General features: G+C 64.1%; 1 protein-coding gene across 1 annotated transcript in view; it reads right to left on the minus strand.

Annotated features, from left to right (window-relative positions):
* SSPOP (SCO-spondin) overlaps nt 1-12,536 on the minus strand; it is a 26,889-nt gene extending 14,353 nt beyond the window's left edge. Inside the window, 36 exon segments of the mRNA XM_055084700.1 lie at nt 26-258; nt 750-1,109; nt 1,505-1,569; nt 1,572-1,625; nt 1,833-1,934; nt 1,937-2,065; nt 2,272-2,429; nt 2,516-2,609; nt 2,723-2,832; nt 2,834-2,876; nt 3,223-3,273; nt 3,276-3,328; nt 3,403-3,530; nt 3,652-3,667; nt 3,669-3,715; nt 3,717-3,829; nt 4,652-4,786; nt 5,115-5,371; nt 5,601-5,695; nt 5,816-6,005; nt 6,807-7,041; nt 7,276-7,413; nt 7,416-7,440; nt 7,638-7,842; nt 7,883-8,060; nt 8,638-8,716; nt 8,718-8,756; nt 9,578-9,722; nt 10,105-10,342; nt 10,556-10,742; nt 11,017-11,079; nt 11,483-11,691; nt 11,813-11,834; nt 11,836-11,982; nt 12,211-12,278; nt 12,488-12,536. Of these exon segments, the coding sequence (XP_054940675.1) occupies nt 26-258; nt 750-1,109; nt 1,505-1,569; nt 1,572-1,625; nt 1,833-1,934; nt 1,937-2,065; nt 2,272-2,429; nt 2,516-2,609; nt 2,723-2,832; nt 2,834-2,876; nt 3,223-3,273; nt 3,276-3,328; nt 3,403-3,530; nt 3,652-3,667; nt 3,669-3,715; nt 3,717-3,829; nt 4,652-4,786; nt 5,115-5,371; nt 5,601-5,695; nt 5,816-6,005; nt 6,807-7,041; nt 7,276-7,413; nt 7,416-7,440; nt 7,638-7,842; nt 7,883-8,060; nt 8,638-8,716; nt 8,718-8,756; nt 9,578-9,722; nt 10,105-10,342; nt 10,556-10,742; nt 11,017-11,079; nt 11,483-11,691; nt 11,813-11,834; nt 11,836-11,982; nt 12,211-12,278; nt 12,488-12,536 (4,460 nt within the window).
* Nucleotides 12,537-14,988: the final 2,452 nt, after the last annotated feature.

Genomic DNA, 14,988 nt, shown 5'->3' on the forward strand with positions numbered 1-14,988 from the left:
CCTCCTGGTGCCCAGGACCCCTCACCTGGGCAGGCGGCCGTGAAGCAGGCCTGAGTCTGGTGCTCGGGGCCCGGGCAGCGCCGCAGCACCGGGAGACTGGGCGGGGAGCCCGTCGCAGAGCCGCCCAGGGTTCAGGCACAGCTGGGGAGCCAAACCACAGGGGCAGAGGCTGCGGCGGGGTGGGGGGGGCAGCTGGGTGGAGCCCGCAGAGGCGGGCGGGGGAGCCGAAGGCATGGGAGGGGTGTATGAGGCAAAACCCTGAGGGCACACAGCCTGGCTCAGACACCTTTGTGGGGGGTCCAGGGGGGGCGGGCCACAGGGGAGGAGATGGGGCCTGTGGACAGCGCCCAGCCGCCACCACGTGGCCAGGCCGTGAAGGTCTGACTTGCGGGGACACAGAGGGGACCCCTAGGCCTGGCAGGGAGAAGCTGGGGGGAGCGCCCCCAAACTGGCCCCCGCCCTGCGGCAGAGCCACTCACTGCCCACCCTCTAATGCATCCAGCCCAAATGTGGGCAAAGACAAAAGCCCTTTCTTCTCTCCCCCGGGCTGGGAGGGCGGGCAAAAGCCCTTTCTTCTCTCCCCCGGGCTGGGAGGGCGAGCAAAAGCCCTTTCTTCTCTCCCCCGGGCTGGGAGGGCGGTTAAAAGTTTTCAAAGAGAGTTTCCGGGACAAGATTCAAGGAGGACAAAACTCGCTCAGACTCGGCGGCCCCCAGACCCAGGTCGCTCTCTAGCGAGCGCCACCCCGAACCACAGGCGGCGGAGGTCCGTCGGGTGGGGGCGGGAGGAGAGGGCGCCCCGCCCGCTGGGCGCGTGGCCGCAGGCGCCGGGCTCCCCGTCCGAGCCGTGGGGACAGCTGCGCGGGGGCCACACAGAGCGGGCCGCTCTCGTCGCCGCCGCCGGCGCGGTCCTCCTCGCCGTCGCAGCGCCAGCCCCGCGGGCCGCCCTCGCCGCTGCCGCCGCTCGCGAAGAGGCCGCAGGGCGGCGCTGCGGGGGCGTCCGCGCCCCACCCCGGCGCCCCCCGGCCCCCGCCCCGGGGATGCCTGCAGGCCGCCGGGCCCTTCCACCGCCTCCGGCTCCGCTCCCCCTCCAGGCCCCTCCGGCCCCCTACCTGCGCCTGGCCCTCCCCAAGTCCAGCCGCTCCCGCTTTTTGCTGCCCTGTTGGTTTTCCAAAAGCTCTCCCGCCACATCCGAGAATTCCCGTTAGACGGCAGTCGGTTTAGAGGGGGGCCTTGAACTTCTGGGAGTAAAGTTTGGACTCTTTCAGTCCCCCTCAAACGCTCTTCACTTCATTCCGGGGTCTCCAGGAGGCTGAGTCTGGGCCCTGCTCCCTCCCACCCCCAGCATGTGCCCCAGGGCTTCCCTCTGAGGCGCCGTCCCCTCCCTTCCAGGCCTCCAGACCCCATTTTCTCACCCCCTTCCCTCCAGGGGACCCCCCGGGGCTGACGCTGGCCTGGGGAGTAGGTGCAGTCTCCCTGGAGACGGCGGAGGGGCCAGGCGAGGTACCAGCTGGGGGAGCGGGCAGTGCCCAGGCCCCTCGTCGGCTCCACCTGGGCAGGCGCAGATTCGGTCCCCACGCCGGCACCATCGACGCACGACACCCCCCCAGGGGTGCAGTTCACTTGCCCTGTAGCCAGAGAAAGGCGCTGGGCCCGGGGCACTGCCCCTTCTCCCCACTGTTTGGGGTGCCCTCACTCACACACCCACAGGTGCCCATTTCTCAGCCGGAAGCTGGACTGGCGAAGGAGGGGAGGCAGGCAGGTGGGGACCCACGAGATGGGTCCCTCGGAAGGGGACGCCTGGCGGGCTGGAGTCCGGGGTAGGGACCGCTAACCGCGACAGCACTCCTCGTCAGCAGCGCCCCGACAGTCAGGGTGCCGATCGCAGAGCAGGGCGGGGGGCAGGCAGCGGCCGTCGGCACAGGCCAGCGAGTCCTGGGGCACAGGCAGCCCTGCTCATCCGTCCCGTCTCCACAGCCGTCCTGCCCATCACAGATCAGGGCCAGGGGCAGGCAGTGGCCGGAGCTGCAAGACACCTGCCCCTCCCCACGGCCTGGGGTGGCACAGCCTGGTGTGGGGGGCGCAGGCAGGCTGAGGACGCCGACAAGGGGTCCCAGAGAAGCCCCCAAACCCAGACACCAGAACGGCCCTGCCCACAAGTCGCAGCTGCTGAGAACAGGAGCAGCAGCTTAGGAAGCCGCCCTAGGACGCAGGTTTCCATTACACGTTCAAGGACTAACCCGCCACTCGGCCACTGCCACCCGGGACACTCACCCTCCTCGTCTGAGCCCTCGCCACAGTCACAAAGCCACCCGTGGGGCACACAGTGCCCGCTCTCCTGGCACGGGGCCTCCCCCTCGGCACAGCCAGGCACCGGCTCCTCACCGCGGCTACCGCCATCCCCACAAAGCCACTGGCTTTCCTGGCACGTGCTGAGGACACGGTGTCCTGGGATCAGCTGCAGCAATGGACTCAACCAGCCCAGGGCACAGGGCTCCCCCCGAGGCCCGCCACTCACCAGTTGCCACGGTCTTTCTGCAGTACGGTGCCCGGGGGGAAGAAGCTGCCTCGCCACTCGCAGGGGCAGGAAGCCGGCTCGAGGCAGACTCCTCCTGAGATCACAGAGGGCAGGGCTCTGGCAAAAGGGGCGCGGCAGCCCTCTGGGCCAGCCCTGTCACCATGGCCTTGTGGCCCCCTCCCCTCTGCCCACTCTGACCCTACACACAGTGCAGCAGAGTCCACTCAGGACAGAAGCAGCCCTCCACACGGGCAACGGCCTGGCAGTGCCACCCAGGCTCAGGACCGTGGTCGTGGCAGGTGAGGGGGGGGACGCATGGGGCCACAGGCCTCATACCCCTGGCCCCCTTCACACTGCAGAGCTGGGTGGAGAGGAGAGAGGCTTGGGTCCCCGAGGTGCAAGGCCACCAGGATGCAACAGCAGCAGGCGAGCCAGCCTGAGGCGACACTCAGGGAGGGCACGGGGGTGCGTGGCGTAGACTCTTGCCGAGCCCCTCCCAAGGCTATTTGCAATGAGCACGCTCCACAGAGCCGCGATTTCATCGTGTTTGGTTCATCTAGGAAAGTGTCTAGCGCACAGTAAGCGCTCCACACGTGTTTGCCCTTGAATGAATGAGTGGCTGGCTCTCAGGCTAGGAGAAGTATCCTAGAAGGAGCTGAACGTGTGGCGGGACTGGGCATCGGGGACCGAGGGCGGGGCACACTCACGGCAGAGGTCCCGGCTGCGCCAGCGCACGTGGATCCCGCCGGAACACTCGCTGCGTAGGTGGCGATGGCCGAGCAGAGACACTCACAGGCGCCCCCTGAATCACCTCTGAGGGAGGGAGCGCTCGAGCCCAGCGCCCGCCACCTCCACGCCCAGCCCTTCCCCAGGCCTGCTCCTCTCACCCGCGGGTGTCATGCACACACCACTCGCAGTGCTGCTCTGGGGGCCCCTCCGCGTGGCACCGGGCAAAGAGCGGCTGCAGCATCACCCCGCAGTGGGCGCGGGCCCAGCCGGCCCGGTGGGCGTTCACCTGCGGGCACACCACGGTGGACCAGCCAGACTCCCACGCAGCACCCAGCCTCTCGAACCCCCCCGACCCCGGCTTTCCGCAGCTGCCCCTCCTCCCTTCCCCGTTTCCCGCCCATCCTCACGGCGCAGGGGGGCGGCAGGATTGAGGCACCAGGCGTGGGCAGCCAGTTCAGCCGTGGGGTCCAGGCAGGACTCCCTGGCGGCTCCGAAAGTCATTACTGGCGTCTCCACCAAAGTCTCCACACAGCCCAGCCACCCGGCCGCGGAGCTCGGGGGACAGCTGCACCAGGACCCGGGTGCCTGGACGGAGAGGGCAGCAGGGGGAAGGATTGTGGAGACAGGATCCCGGAGGCCTTCTTTAGGGCAGGGGGCTGGGAGAAGACCTAGGCGCCTATGATGTGGGCCTGCTTGACCTTCCCAGGTTTAAGTACCACCACCCACCAGGGGTCGGGGGACAGCTGCACCAGGACCCGGGTGCCTGGACGGAGAGGGCAGCAGGGGGAAGGATTGTGGAGACAGGATCCCGGAGGCCTTCTTTAGGGCAGGGGGCTGGGAGAAGACCTAGGCGCCTATGATGTGGGCCTGCTTGACCGTCCCAGGTAAGTACCACCACCCACCAGGGGGCGCTGGCTCCCTCTTTCGGGGGTGATGATTGGTGGGGATGGAAGAGACCTACATTTGGGGGGCTAAGGGCAAGAAGTGAGAGCCTACTTTCCTAACTAAACCCAGGTCGGGGGGGCGGGTAGGGAAATTCTCCAAAGGACAGGATTCCAGACTCCAGGACGGCCTGTGACACCCACCAGCCCCAGAGGCGTCAGTGCAGGCGACTTTTTCCCACAATGGGGGTTATTTTGATTTCCTTTGATTTCTCAGTAATGGTTATTTCTAAATCGCCAACTGCTTGCGTTTGGGTGGTGGGATGTTAGGAAATTTATTTTTATTTCTTCTCTCTAAAACTTGGTATTTTAAAACTGTTTCTTTGGTGAGGAGGTATTGCTTTCATAATGAAGAAAAATATAATTATGAAAACATAATTTGGAGACTCTGACCACACATGAGAAGGAGGAAGAGTTTGTGGGGAGCTTCGGGGTGTGGGTCAGTTGGCTGGGGGCGGGGGCTGACCTCCATCCCAGAGCAGGGTGAGGCCCAGGCAGGTGGTGAGAGCAGAGAGAGGCCAGCACGGCGCAGCCTCAGCCCCGGAGCCCGTGTAGACCTTGGGGGGCGTTACACTCACCCCATTCACTGTCACTGCCTGGCCTGTGGAGGGAGAGAGACATTCAGGCTCAGCCTTGGGATAATGGGGCTCCAAGATCCCCACGAGGCCCTCCTAGCCTCCCCTCCAACCTTTCCTTTGCTTCTCTAGCTGTGTGATCTGGGGCTAGTCATTAGACCTCTCTGGGCTTCAATTTCATGGAGCCTTCCAGAATTATGATTCCCAGCCAAGAGAAGAGGCGCCAGCCCCACTGCACCGACGGCTAGCAGTGGGGAGACACGGGGAACCCCAGACCTCGGCTACCCGTGCAGAGCTGTGATGCCACCTGGGGGGCCCCTCCCTGGCAACGTCACCCTTCAATGTCGCAGCCACCTCTCAGCATGTCCACAACGGTGCTCTGCAGCCGCACGGTCAGCACCTTGGTGCAGGTGAGGCCGCTGGCCCCGCAGGGCACGTCCTGGGCAGAGACTGTGAAACGGCTGCTGGCCTCTCGCACCAGCAGATACTCGCAGGCCCCGGGGAAGGTGAGGGCCAGCCCATCGAATGTCACATAGTGGGGGTCGCCTGATGCCTGGCACCGTCCATCGCACCGCTGGCCCATGCAGCGCCACTGCCGACCCTGGCACGCCCTGTGGGCAACGGGGAGAGGGGAGACAGATTCACGAAGACAGGGACCTGGAACTGTATCCAGGGGAGGCAGCCGGTCCAGATTCCAAGCAACTCCAGACAGACCCTCAGTTTGGAGAGATGCTGAGGACTCCCGTTGTCCAGGCCAGTCTGGATATACCCCCACCATCACCCCAGCCGCTAGCCAGGGGTCACTAGGTCACAGGGTTACAGGTCACGGGCTGGGCATACCAAATGTTGTAGTCCTCCTGCACTGCAGCGTTGGGCGGGTACCACTGCCCACGGTGACGGCAGGGACAGAGCTCGGGAGGTATGCAGCCCTCATCCTGAGCAGAGGCCGGGGACAAAGAGCTCCTTGGAGGACTGCCTGATCCCCACCCCCCCAGTTACACACAGGCAGGGGTCAGGGCAGGGCTCTGGTTAGGGTAACCCCCTCCAGGACTTACCAGCAGCACGGTTCCTGGGGGACAGACACAGCCCCCCATGCTGCCTGGGGGGCAGGAGCCACTGGCACTGGGGCTGTCACAGGTGAGGACGGAGGCACCAGGGACGTAGACGAGCCCACGGAGGCAGAATGCCCGTGGTGGGGCGCAGCGTTGAGCAGTGCAATTCCATAGGCCCCTCTCCTGGCAGATGCTGCCAGAGGTGAGGAGGCAGGTAAGGGCCAGGCCCAAACCGACTCGCTTCCAGGCCCCTGACCTGCCCTGGGAGAGCCTCAGGATCCCAGGGGTCTGGAGCCCCTAACGTTGAGGGAAAATCCAGCTCTGACACTGCAGACCTGAGCGTCACACCCCCAACCCCAGTTGTCACAGGCATAGGAAGTGGGACTGTTTCCAGCACCTGGCCATACCTGCGATAGACACTGTCACCCTTTCCTGCCCCAACTCCAATAGAGGCCATTCTCTGGGCTCTGGGGAGGGGCAGAGATATTGAACAACCCTACTCCCAGCACAGGTAGGAAAAGGATTTCACTGAAGTCTCACTCTCACCCACCAAAGCCTGCATCTGGCACAGCCTCTGTAGGTCTGTAACTTGCCTTTACTTCCTAACCCTTTGTAGAGCCTCTGGACCACACCCAACTGGAATTCAGAGATCTGGGTTCTAGTCCTTCATCATTAACAAGCTATGTGACTCTGCAGGCTATTTAGCCTATCCAAGCCTCAGTTTCCTCATCTGCAAAATGGGCACAATTCTTCCTCTTCCTACTTTACTAGGTTACTGTAAGAATTAAGTAAGATTAAATAAGGTCATATACGTGAAAGTGCTTTATAGGCCCTAAAGCGCTCCACAACCGAGGGGAAGTTAACAGCATTTTGTCATTCTGACGCGCATGCCATCGCCCGGAACCCACAGAGCTACATCCCAGGCCCCTTTTCTCTAAGCTCCACCTCTTCACCCCCAAGCTTTTTGCCTCCCCCCACAGGTGTGTGCTCTTACCAGCGGTCGCAGTCCTTCAGGGTAGCACTGCCAGGGGCATAGCCATGGGCCCCAAGCTGGCAGGAGCATGAGCCGCGGGGCACACACCGGCCCTCAGGGTCCCAAAGCAGCCCCAGGGGGCAATTACAACCGGCCACACAGCTGCCCAGCTCCCCACAGCCTCCAGTCTCCCCACAGCTCCGACCACACACTGGGGCACACCCCTGGTACTCCTGGCCACCAGGACGCAGGACAGCTGGGCACAGAGACGCACGCAGGTCAGGGGCATTGCCACGGCTGCCCTGCCCACCCCTCCGGGCCCGACAGTCCCTACGTCTCTGAAAGAAGGCAAACCCAGCAAACTGCCGAGGTCAGAGGTCCTTCTGGGGACCCTCCCCTGCTGCAAAGCCGTTGGATCCCACGGAGCCATTCCTAGAAGGTGCTGGAAGAAAGAGCCTGGGGATGGGGCTGGCCGGCTGAGCAGACTCACGGCAGAGGGTCTGGTCTCTCCAGGAAAGCAGGCCACCCCCCTGGGCACGGCGCCGAGCATAGGCAGCGAGCACGGGGCACAGGCAGTCCCTGCCGGGGGTGCAGCCACACACAGCGGTCAGGCAGCGCAGGTGGAACGGCGCCTGTCCACCAGCCCGTGGCACGCCTTGGAGGGAGGTGAGGAAGGGGGTCGGCTCCTCCCCCACGGATTCCCCTGTCTTCGCTGGCCCCCACTGCCACCTCCCAGTGCTCAGCAGCCCTGGCACGGCACCAGGGCCCTCCCAGTAGCCCAGGAGGAGGGCAGGGCAGGTAGTGACCCTATTTTATGGGTGCAAACAGGCGGAGCGCCCCCAACCTAGCCACCTGGAAGACTGGGCCATGCAAGATGGCACAGGCTGCCCCCGCGAAAATGTGACGCTGAGTGTGGGTGCTGCAGCGGGAAAGTGGGGCGCTGCCCTCCGAGGGGCACCTTCCCTCGCCTGCCACTTGGAACTTGCTAGCAAAGGCGGCAATGCTGGTCTCCACGTCGCCAGCAGGAGTCAGGAAGTCATCCTGCTGGTTCCAGGCCCTCTGTGGCTTTGCCCAGCCACTCACCCGCCCTCCGGCACACCTGGAGGGCATGGCGGGGGTCCAGGGTGATGTAGGCTGCAGGGTCAGACGCTCCCCAGAGGACGCGGGCCCCAGGCCAGCGCAGCAGCAGGAAAGTGGAAGAGGTGTGGGAGACGCTGAGGCCCCCAGTGCTGCTCCAGGGCAAGACCACATCCTGCCCGTCCACCAGTACTGCTCCTGCAGTAGGGGGTGTGTGAGCGGGCCACCCCCAAAGGGCTGGGCTGGGCTGATGACGGTGGGGGGAGGGCACATTGCAGGATGGGGCTGTGAGAAGGGGAAGGACCTGGGGTAGGAGGGGGGAGGGCCTGTGCCATGGTGGGCTGCCCACCCTGAGCAGGGGGAACTGGAGTGACCCCTGGGAGGCCACGCATCCCACCTACAACCCCCACGTGACCCTTAGCACCCACTTTGCCTTGGTCACCCCAAGAGGCCTCAGATCCCTCAGAACTATATGAATTGTATTTTCCCCTCAGGTTGGGGCAGAAGATGCCTTGGAAAATTTCCACAGGACTTTACGTCTGCTTCAGAGATGGCAGAGCGAGGGGGAAGTTGAGGCAGTGATTTTGGTCGAGGGGGTCTGGCGGGAGAGCTGGGCTCAGGAGCCACGGGGCGGTGTGGATGGAAGGTGCTGGACAGAGACCAAGTCCACGGGGAGAGGAGAGGTGACAGGAGGCCCCTGGGGCCTGAGCCACACTCCAGAGGGCTGCTGGGAGGAGAAGGCCTGGTAGGTAGGTACCCTGAGAGCTGAGGCTGCCTGAGTCCCTGAGCTGGACGTGGGTGTCCCCCAGGGAGACCGAGATGGCGTGGAGGCGGCTCCCAGCGTTGCAGTCCCCGGTGCTCCAGTACACTCAGTAGCTGCCTCTTTACGAAGTCCTGGGGCCGATGCTGAGGAACATGGTGGCGGTGGGGCAGACCCTGAGAGCAGCTCCTGTTCTACCGGTCACCTAGGGCACACACTGGGGGCAGCTTCCACGCAGCACGTATGCTGACCGCCTGCCAGCCAGCCAGACTCTGTGAGGTAAGGGGCTTAACCCTCACCAAGGGCTGGCATATGTGACGTGTGTGTGTGTGTGTGTGTATGTGTGTGTGCTCGCGTGCACCCGCGTGTGGAGGTGTGTGTGTGCATGTTTGGGCAACACGTCTCCTCTCCGTCCTCCCCGTGGGTATGTATGCTCACCTCTATGTGTGCCTGTGCATACACACACGCTAAATCTATGTGCACACGTGTGAGCATGTCATGTGCGAGCTCCTGTTTGTGTCTATGTGTGTAAGAAGGTGGCCTGGGCCTGAAGCTGGGAAGTCACCTAACTTTACTGGGGGAGGGCTGGGAGGAAGGAGGACCCTTAGTTCCCCTGGGGTTGTTTTACAGGAAGTAGCGTGTGACAAGCCCAGCTGTCCCGTGTGTGAGAAAGGACCGTGAGGTTGGGTTTTGTTTTGTGCCCCTGGGCTGGGGTGGCGATGACAGCGGGACTTTCACAGGAACCTAAGGAGGAGGCGAGAACCCAAAGGGCAGGCTTGGGGGTCTGCGGCTGCCATCTTCCCTCCAGAATCGTTTCTCTCTCAGTTTTTCCCTGGAAGACTGTGTGTTCTGTTTATTTAGTGGTTTGCTTACAGTCCCTTCTCCCCCATAGCACCCCTACGAGGGCCCCCGCTCTGGCACGACACCCCGCTCCCGGAGCTGGTCCTCTGCACACCTGCACCAGGCTGAAGCGGCGACCCGTGCGGCCGCGGAAGGAAAAGCTCCGCCCATCGAAGGTGAGGTAATGCCCGGCCCCGCCCACCGCGGCCTCGGCGGGGCACGGCGCCTGCGCGCAGAGCCAGCGGCCGTCCTGGCCAACGCTGTGGGCGCGAGGGGCCGGAGGGCGCGCTCCGGATCGGCCCCACGGCGGAGGGGGGGGTGGAGTGGAGTGGGGGGTGGGGGTGGAGTGGAGGGGGTGGGGGTGGAGGGACCGAGCTGGAGACGCCCTCCCACCCCCACAAAACCCTGGTCCCTCCCTCCCCCGGCACCCCCTTCTCCCCGTTAGCACTACAGGTCAGCTGATGGAGGTCACCGGCTAGGTTTTTAAGCAGGGCCGTCACTTATGCCCTGAGAGGTCACGGGTCTCTTGTGAGGGAGGCCCCAGAAGGGAGGCAGGTTGAGGAGATAGCATAAAGGAGGGATCAGAGGGGACCAGGGAGCCTCCAACCCCAGCGAAAAGGCCAGCAAGGCCCGCGGACCCACCGCGGGCTGCGCAGCTGGCGCACGGTGTCACCGGGGCCGTAGCGCCGGCGTCGGTGGTAGCAGGGCCAGCGGGCGGCAGGCACACAGAGGGCGCAGTCCCAGAAGAGGCCGGGCGGACACTCGCAGCCGCTCACGCACTCTTCCCCGCAGGACCCCTCGCCCCACTCGCCCACTGCCGAGCATCTGGGCGGACAGGCCGAGGCGCAGTCCGAGCACAGCCGGCCCCCAGGCACAGGCGCTCTGCGGGCACAGGAGTGGGTTGTGAGGCCCAAGCAGCTCCCCTCCTCCCGCCAGATACCGCTGCCGCTGGAGAGCCAGCAGGCCTTGGCAGCCCCCCGAGAGGGGCGCTCAGGGGGTGGCGGACCCCTCAGGAAACAGGAGCCACGTGAGGGCCCTCGGTGAGTTCCCAGTTCCACAGGGTGGGGAGGCGAGAGGCTGTGCACAGAGGGACAGGCGGGAGCCCTACCGCAGAAGCCGGGCTTCCTCCAGCGCACGTGGATGCGCCGCGCCGCACAATCCTGGGCGTAGCTGGCCAAGGTGGGGCACGCGGCCTCCAGCCGCTCCTCCCGCCCACTGCCCGCTGGGGCCGCAGCACAGTAGGCAAAGAGGCAGGCCTCGTGGTACTCAGCAGGGGGCACCTGCCGAACCGGGACAGCCCCTCAGCCAACCAGCTTCTCCAGTACTCACCAGCGCCTCCCTCCTCTTGCTTCCAAAACGCCCTGGTTTATAACCAAACAGGTGAACACTGCAAGGGACCTTAGAGATAATATATAGGAGCCTCCCAGAGGGGGCGCCCTGACTGACGGCCCAAAGCAATTTGGTGGCTGGACCAGGTGCCCCGTTTGGCACCTCCCCAGCACTGCCCCTTCCCACCCCTCCAGTGCCTGATGCCACCTCCACCCCCACCCGTACCTGGGCATGGCCTTCCCTGCATGGACCGTGCAGCAGCTGATGGCACACATCCTGGGCTGCAGCCTGGTGGCGCAGTGGTTAAGAATCCACCTGCCAATGCAGGGGACACGGGTTCGAGCCCTGGTCCGGGAGGATCCCACATGCCGCGGAGCAACTAAGCCCGTGCCACACAACTACTGAGCCTGCGCTCTAGAGCCCGCGAGCCACAACTACTGAGCCCACGTGCCACAACTGCTGAAGCCCGCGCGCCTAGAGCCCGTGCTCTGCAACAAGAGAAGCCACCTTAATGAGAAGCCTGCGCACCGCAACGAAAAGTAGCCCCTGCTCGCTGCAACTAAAAACAAGAAAGCCCACGTGCAGCAATGAAGACCCAACGCAGCCAAAAATAAATAAATAAATAAATAAATTTTTTAATAAAAGAATTCTAACTGCCCGTCGGGGGAGCAGGTGACGGCCGGGGCTGTGCCTTTCCCGCAGGTGGGTCTGTGGACCCACCGGGGAGTTTGTGGCTGGAGCGGCTGTGGCAGGGCTGGGAGCGGCCATCCCGCCAGCTGTGTCCCCAAGGCCAGGCACAGCACTCCTCCAGGCTTCCCACAGAAGCGTTAGCTGAGCCTGCCCTCGGCTGGCACAGCCATGTGGCAAAGCAGCGGCCCTCAAGGCTGGCTTCGGCAAGGGCTGTGGCGGGTAGAAAGAGAGAATGGGCGGAGCCAGACAGTCAGCCTGGACCGGACTTCCCTCCCCAGGCAGCCTGCCACCTCCAGGAAACCCCGGATCTGGGCTAATCTCAGGCGCTTACCCAGGGTGCAGTGGGTGCCCCCCCCAGCCTGGGCAGCAAGCCCTCACGGTCAGGTTCCATGCAGCAGGCCTGGTTTCCGGGGCCCTGGGTCCACCAGGTAGGGGGAGGGGAGAAGATGTTAGTGTTCAGCCCCATCCCTGGGAATGGCCTGCGACGTTCAGTCTGGTCACCTACTTTCTGAGAGGCTTTATCGTGTAATTTTCCCTTCTTGGTCTCAGTTTCGAAAGCGAGAATGATCTCGGGAAGGCGGACTGAGGGGTGGGCACGGGAAGCAGGCAGCATGACTCTCCCTGCGCTGCCCACGGACATGCCCACTCATCCCCCACCCCCACCCCTACCCCCCGGCCCTCTGGAGCCCACCACGACCTGCTTCCCAAATGCCCGCTTCTCCGGGTCACCAGGTCCTCCTGACGGGGACTTCCTTCCTCCTCCACCAGGATGGTCTCTGTCCGCTCACACCACCGCCTGCCCATAGATGGGGACCGACAGCTGCGGCCACTGGCCCCATCTGTCCGAGAGGCCCTATCCTGTGGCCCCACTGCCAGTGGAGAGTTGGTTAGCTGAGGAGGAGGCTAAGTTAAGCAGGCTGAGAGAAGGGGGGTGTGGGAAGGAGTGTGGCTGCCCCAGAGGGGCCTGGGCCTGGGGCAGGAGGAGCCCCAGGGTGGGCTGCTTATCCATTAGCCAGTGCCCATGCCGTCCCAGAGAGGAGGGCAGGGAGCAGCATGGCGACCCCCAGGTCACCTTTGGGGGCTGTGAGGCTTTGGGAAGCAATGCTGTGGCAGGTGAGCAGAGGCTGGGGCTGGCCTCCCCAGCCCCACACTGCTGCTGGGGCAGCCTGGGGTCAGTGTGTCCAAGGCAGCCTGAGACAGCCAGCGTGAGGCCCAGGCCCGTGGCACTGGGGAGGCGTTATCTCAGCCCCATGCCCTGGAGCACCAGCTGCCCAGAACCAGATTGGACCTGCCTACACATCACGCAATCCCCAGAGGCCAGCTCTCCCTGGAAACAATGCGCTTCCTGTGTGTGTGTGTGTGTGTGTGTGTGTGTGTGTGTGTTAGTGTGTGTGTGTGTGTGTGTGTGTGTGTGTGTCACGGGGGCTCCACGAATACTTTGAAATTGTGTGTGTGCATGTTTTTCTGATGACAGTTCCATAACTTTTATTAGATTCTCAAGGGGGGCCGTGACCCCACAATAGTGTTTAGAGTCACAGGGCCACGGCCTTCCAGCCCTCAAATCCTGAGTGCATGATCCTCTGCCCTGTCCCTGTCCTGCTTCTCCCGCCCCCTCTCCTACCAAGCACTCCAGAAACCAGGGTCAGCAAGCAGAAGCAATGGGGTTTCCAGGGCGATTGGACGGTTTGCAGACGCGGGATGATGTGCGGCCTGACTTCCTACTGAGGGTGATCATCTGTGGCTGGCGGGGTCCACCCTGCTCTCCTAGGGTCCCTGGGATCCAGAACCAGGAAGCCCCGACAGGGGAACGGGAGCCAGCCTCAGGGAGGAGTGCCTGGGCTAGCAAGTGTCGGGGGCAGGGGGCAGAGGGGCCCGCAGCCAGCTCCCCCGGCAACAGGATGGGATAATCCGAGCAGAGCATCCGGTTGGAAGAGGGTTGGGCAGCAGCTCGCTCCCCAGGGGAATCCTGGTTACATCCTGGTTACCGGTTACCAGCTCCGAGGACACCCAGGCTGGAATGTGGCCTAACCCTCCAACCCCTAAACCTGATGTGCCTCCAAGCATCCCACACAGTCACCCCACCTGTGGTGGGCAGGGTCGGGGGAAGGCTACCGGGAACCAGAGCCCTGCCAGGCATACTTCTGGGCCGACCCTTGGTCCTGGGCCAGGAGAAGGCGCAGCGAATCCCTCAGGGAGCTCTCGGAGGGGGTCCTTGGAAAGGTCCAGGGTCAGGCCGTGGACACCCAGCTGTTCCCAGCCTCTCACACATGCACACCTGGACACTCTCCCTCTGGCACCTACCACACACTCGCACTGCAGGTCTTACAAGGACAGACCGAGGTGCTCGTGCCCCATCCTGGCACACAGTGATGTGCTGTACTCCCAGGGCTGTCCTGCAGCCCGGTGAGCAGGCCAGACACTGAGCGGCTGAAGCAGCCCATACAGAAGGTAGAAGAGCCCTCCACAGCTGATTCTGAGGCACCCTGTGCTCTTCCAGGTACCACCTGTTCCTGTCCCCCTCATCCTAAGCATCAACGAATGCTGATGTGCCCCTGCTGCGTGCCGTGCTTCTCTGTGCCCTGGCATCCCCTCCAGGTGATGGGCTGTGGAAGCCAGGGGAGGCCGCTCTCCGCACGGAGTCATCCCCAACCCTCCCCGAAAAGCCACACGTGGATTGGGGAGAAATACAAGTCACATCCTTCCCTCTAAAGGGGCCAGGAGGGAGGAAGCTGGAACCCAGAGGAGATTGGAGAAAGAGATTCGAGAGGGAGGCCTGGAATAAGCAGCCCACATTTTAGATAGAGGAGAACGGGATACGGGGAGCTTTCAGGGGTTGGGGTGCCCAAGTGGCAAAGCTGAAGAGAAACATCACAACCCGGGGCAGGGATGTCTGAGGGCTGAGGGCACCCCTCCACACCCGACCGGCAGAGGTTTCCAGCCGGGGGGGGGGAGTATCCGCTCCCCACCGTGCCCAGGGGTCGGCAGCGGCTCCCCTGGATGCCGCCCTGGGGAGTCTTCACCCCATCCGTCTCCGGCCTCACCCCCGACGCCTCCTCGCCAGCCCTGCCTTTTCCCAGGTGACCTGGTTCAAGGCCCCCACCCCCATTTCTGCTTCGAAGGTCACGTTCTTAGCAGGCACTGGGGCCCAGCCTGGTCTCCTTCGGGCTCGCCTCACCGCCCCCAAGGGACCCGGCTCCCGCGGTGGGTCTCAGATCGGTGGGGGGCGGGGGGGGTACGGGTCTGGGTGGACCCGAGTGGGATCAGGGCGGCGAGCGGGGGCAGGGCCGCAGTTTCCCAGAACGACCCCACCGACCGACAGTCGGGGACTCGATCCCACCGCGGGAGCGCGGCGCAGACACATTCCGGCTGGCACTTGCGATTCAAAGACAGCAGCGCAGACACTAGCTCCCTTCCCCTTAACAGGCCCCCTCCTTTTCCCCCCAACTCCACACCGCCCCCCGACGCCCCGCGCTCCACCTTTCCCCTGGCTCCTCCCTCCGCGCCTGC

The sequence above is a fragment of the Physeter macrocephalus genome, chromosome 5 (assembly GCF_002837175.3).
Source record: "Physeter macrocephalus isolate SW-GA chromosome 5, ASM283717v5, whole genome shotgun sequence".
Lineage (NCBI taxonomy): Eukaryota > Metazoa > Chordata > Mammalia > Artiodactyla > Physeteridae > Physeter > Physeter macrocephalus.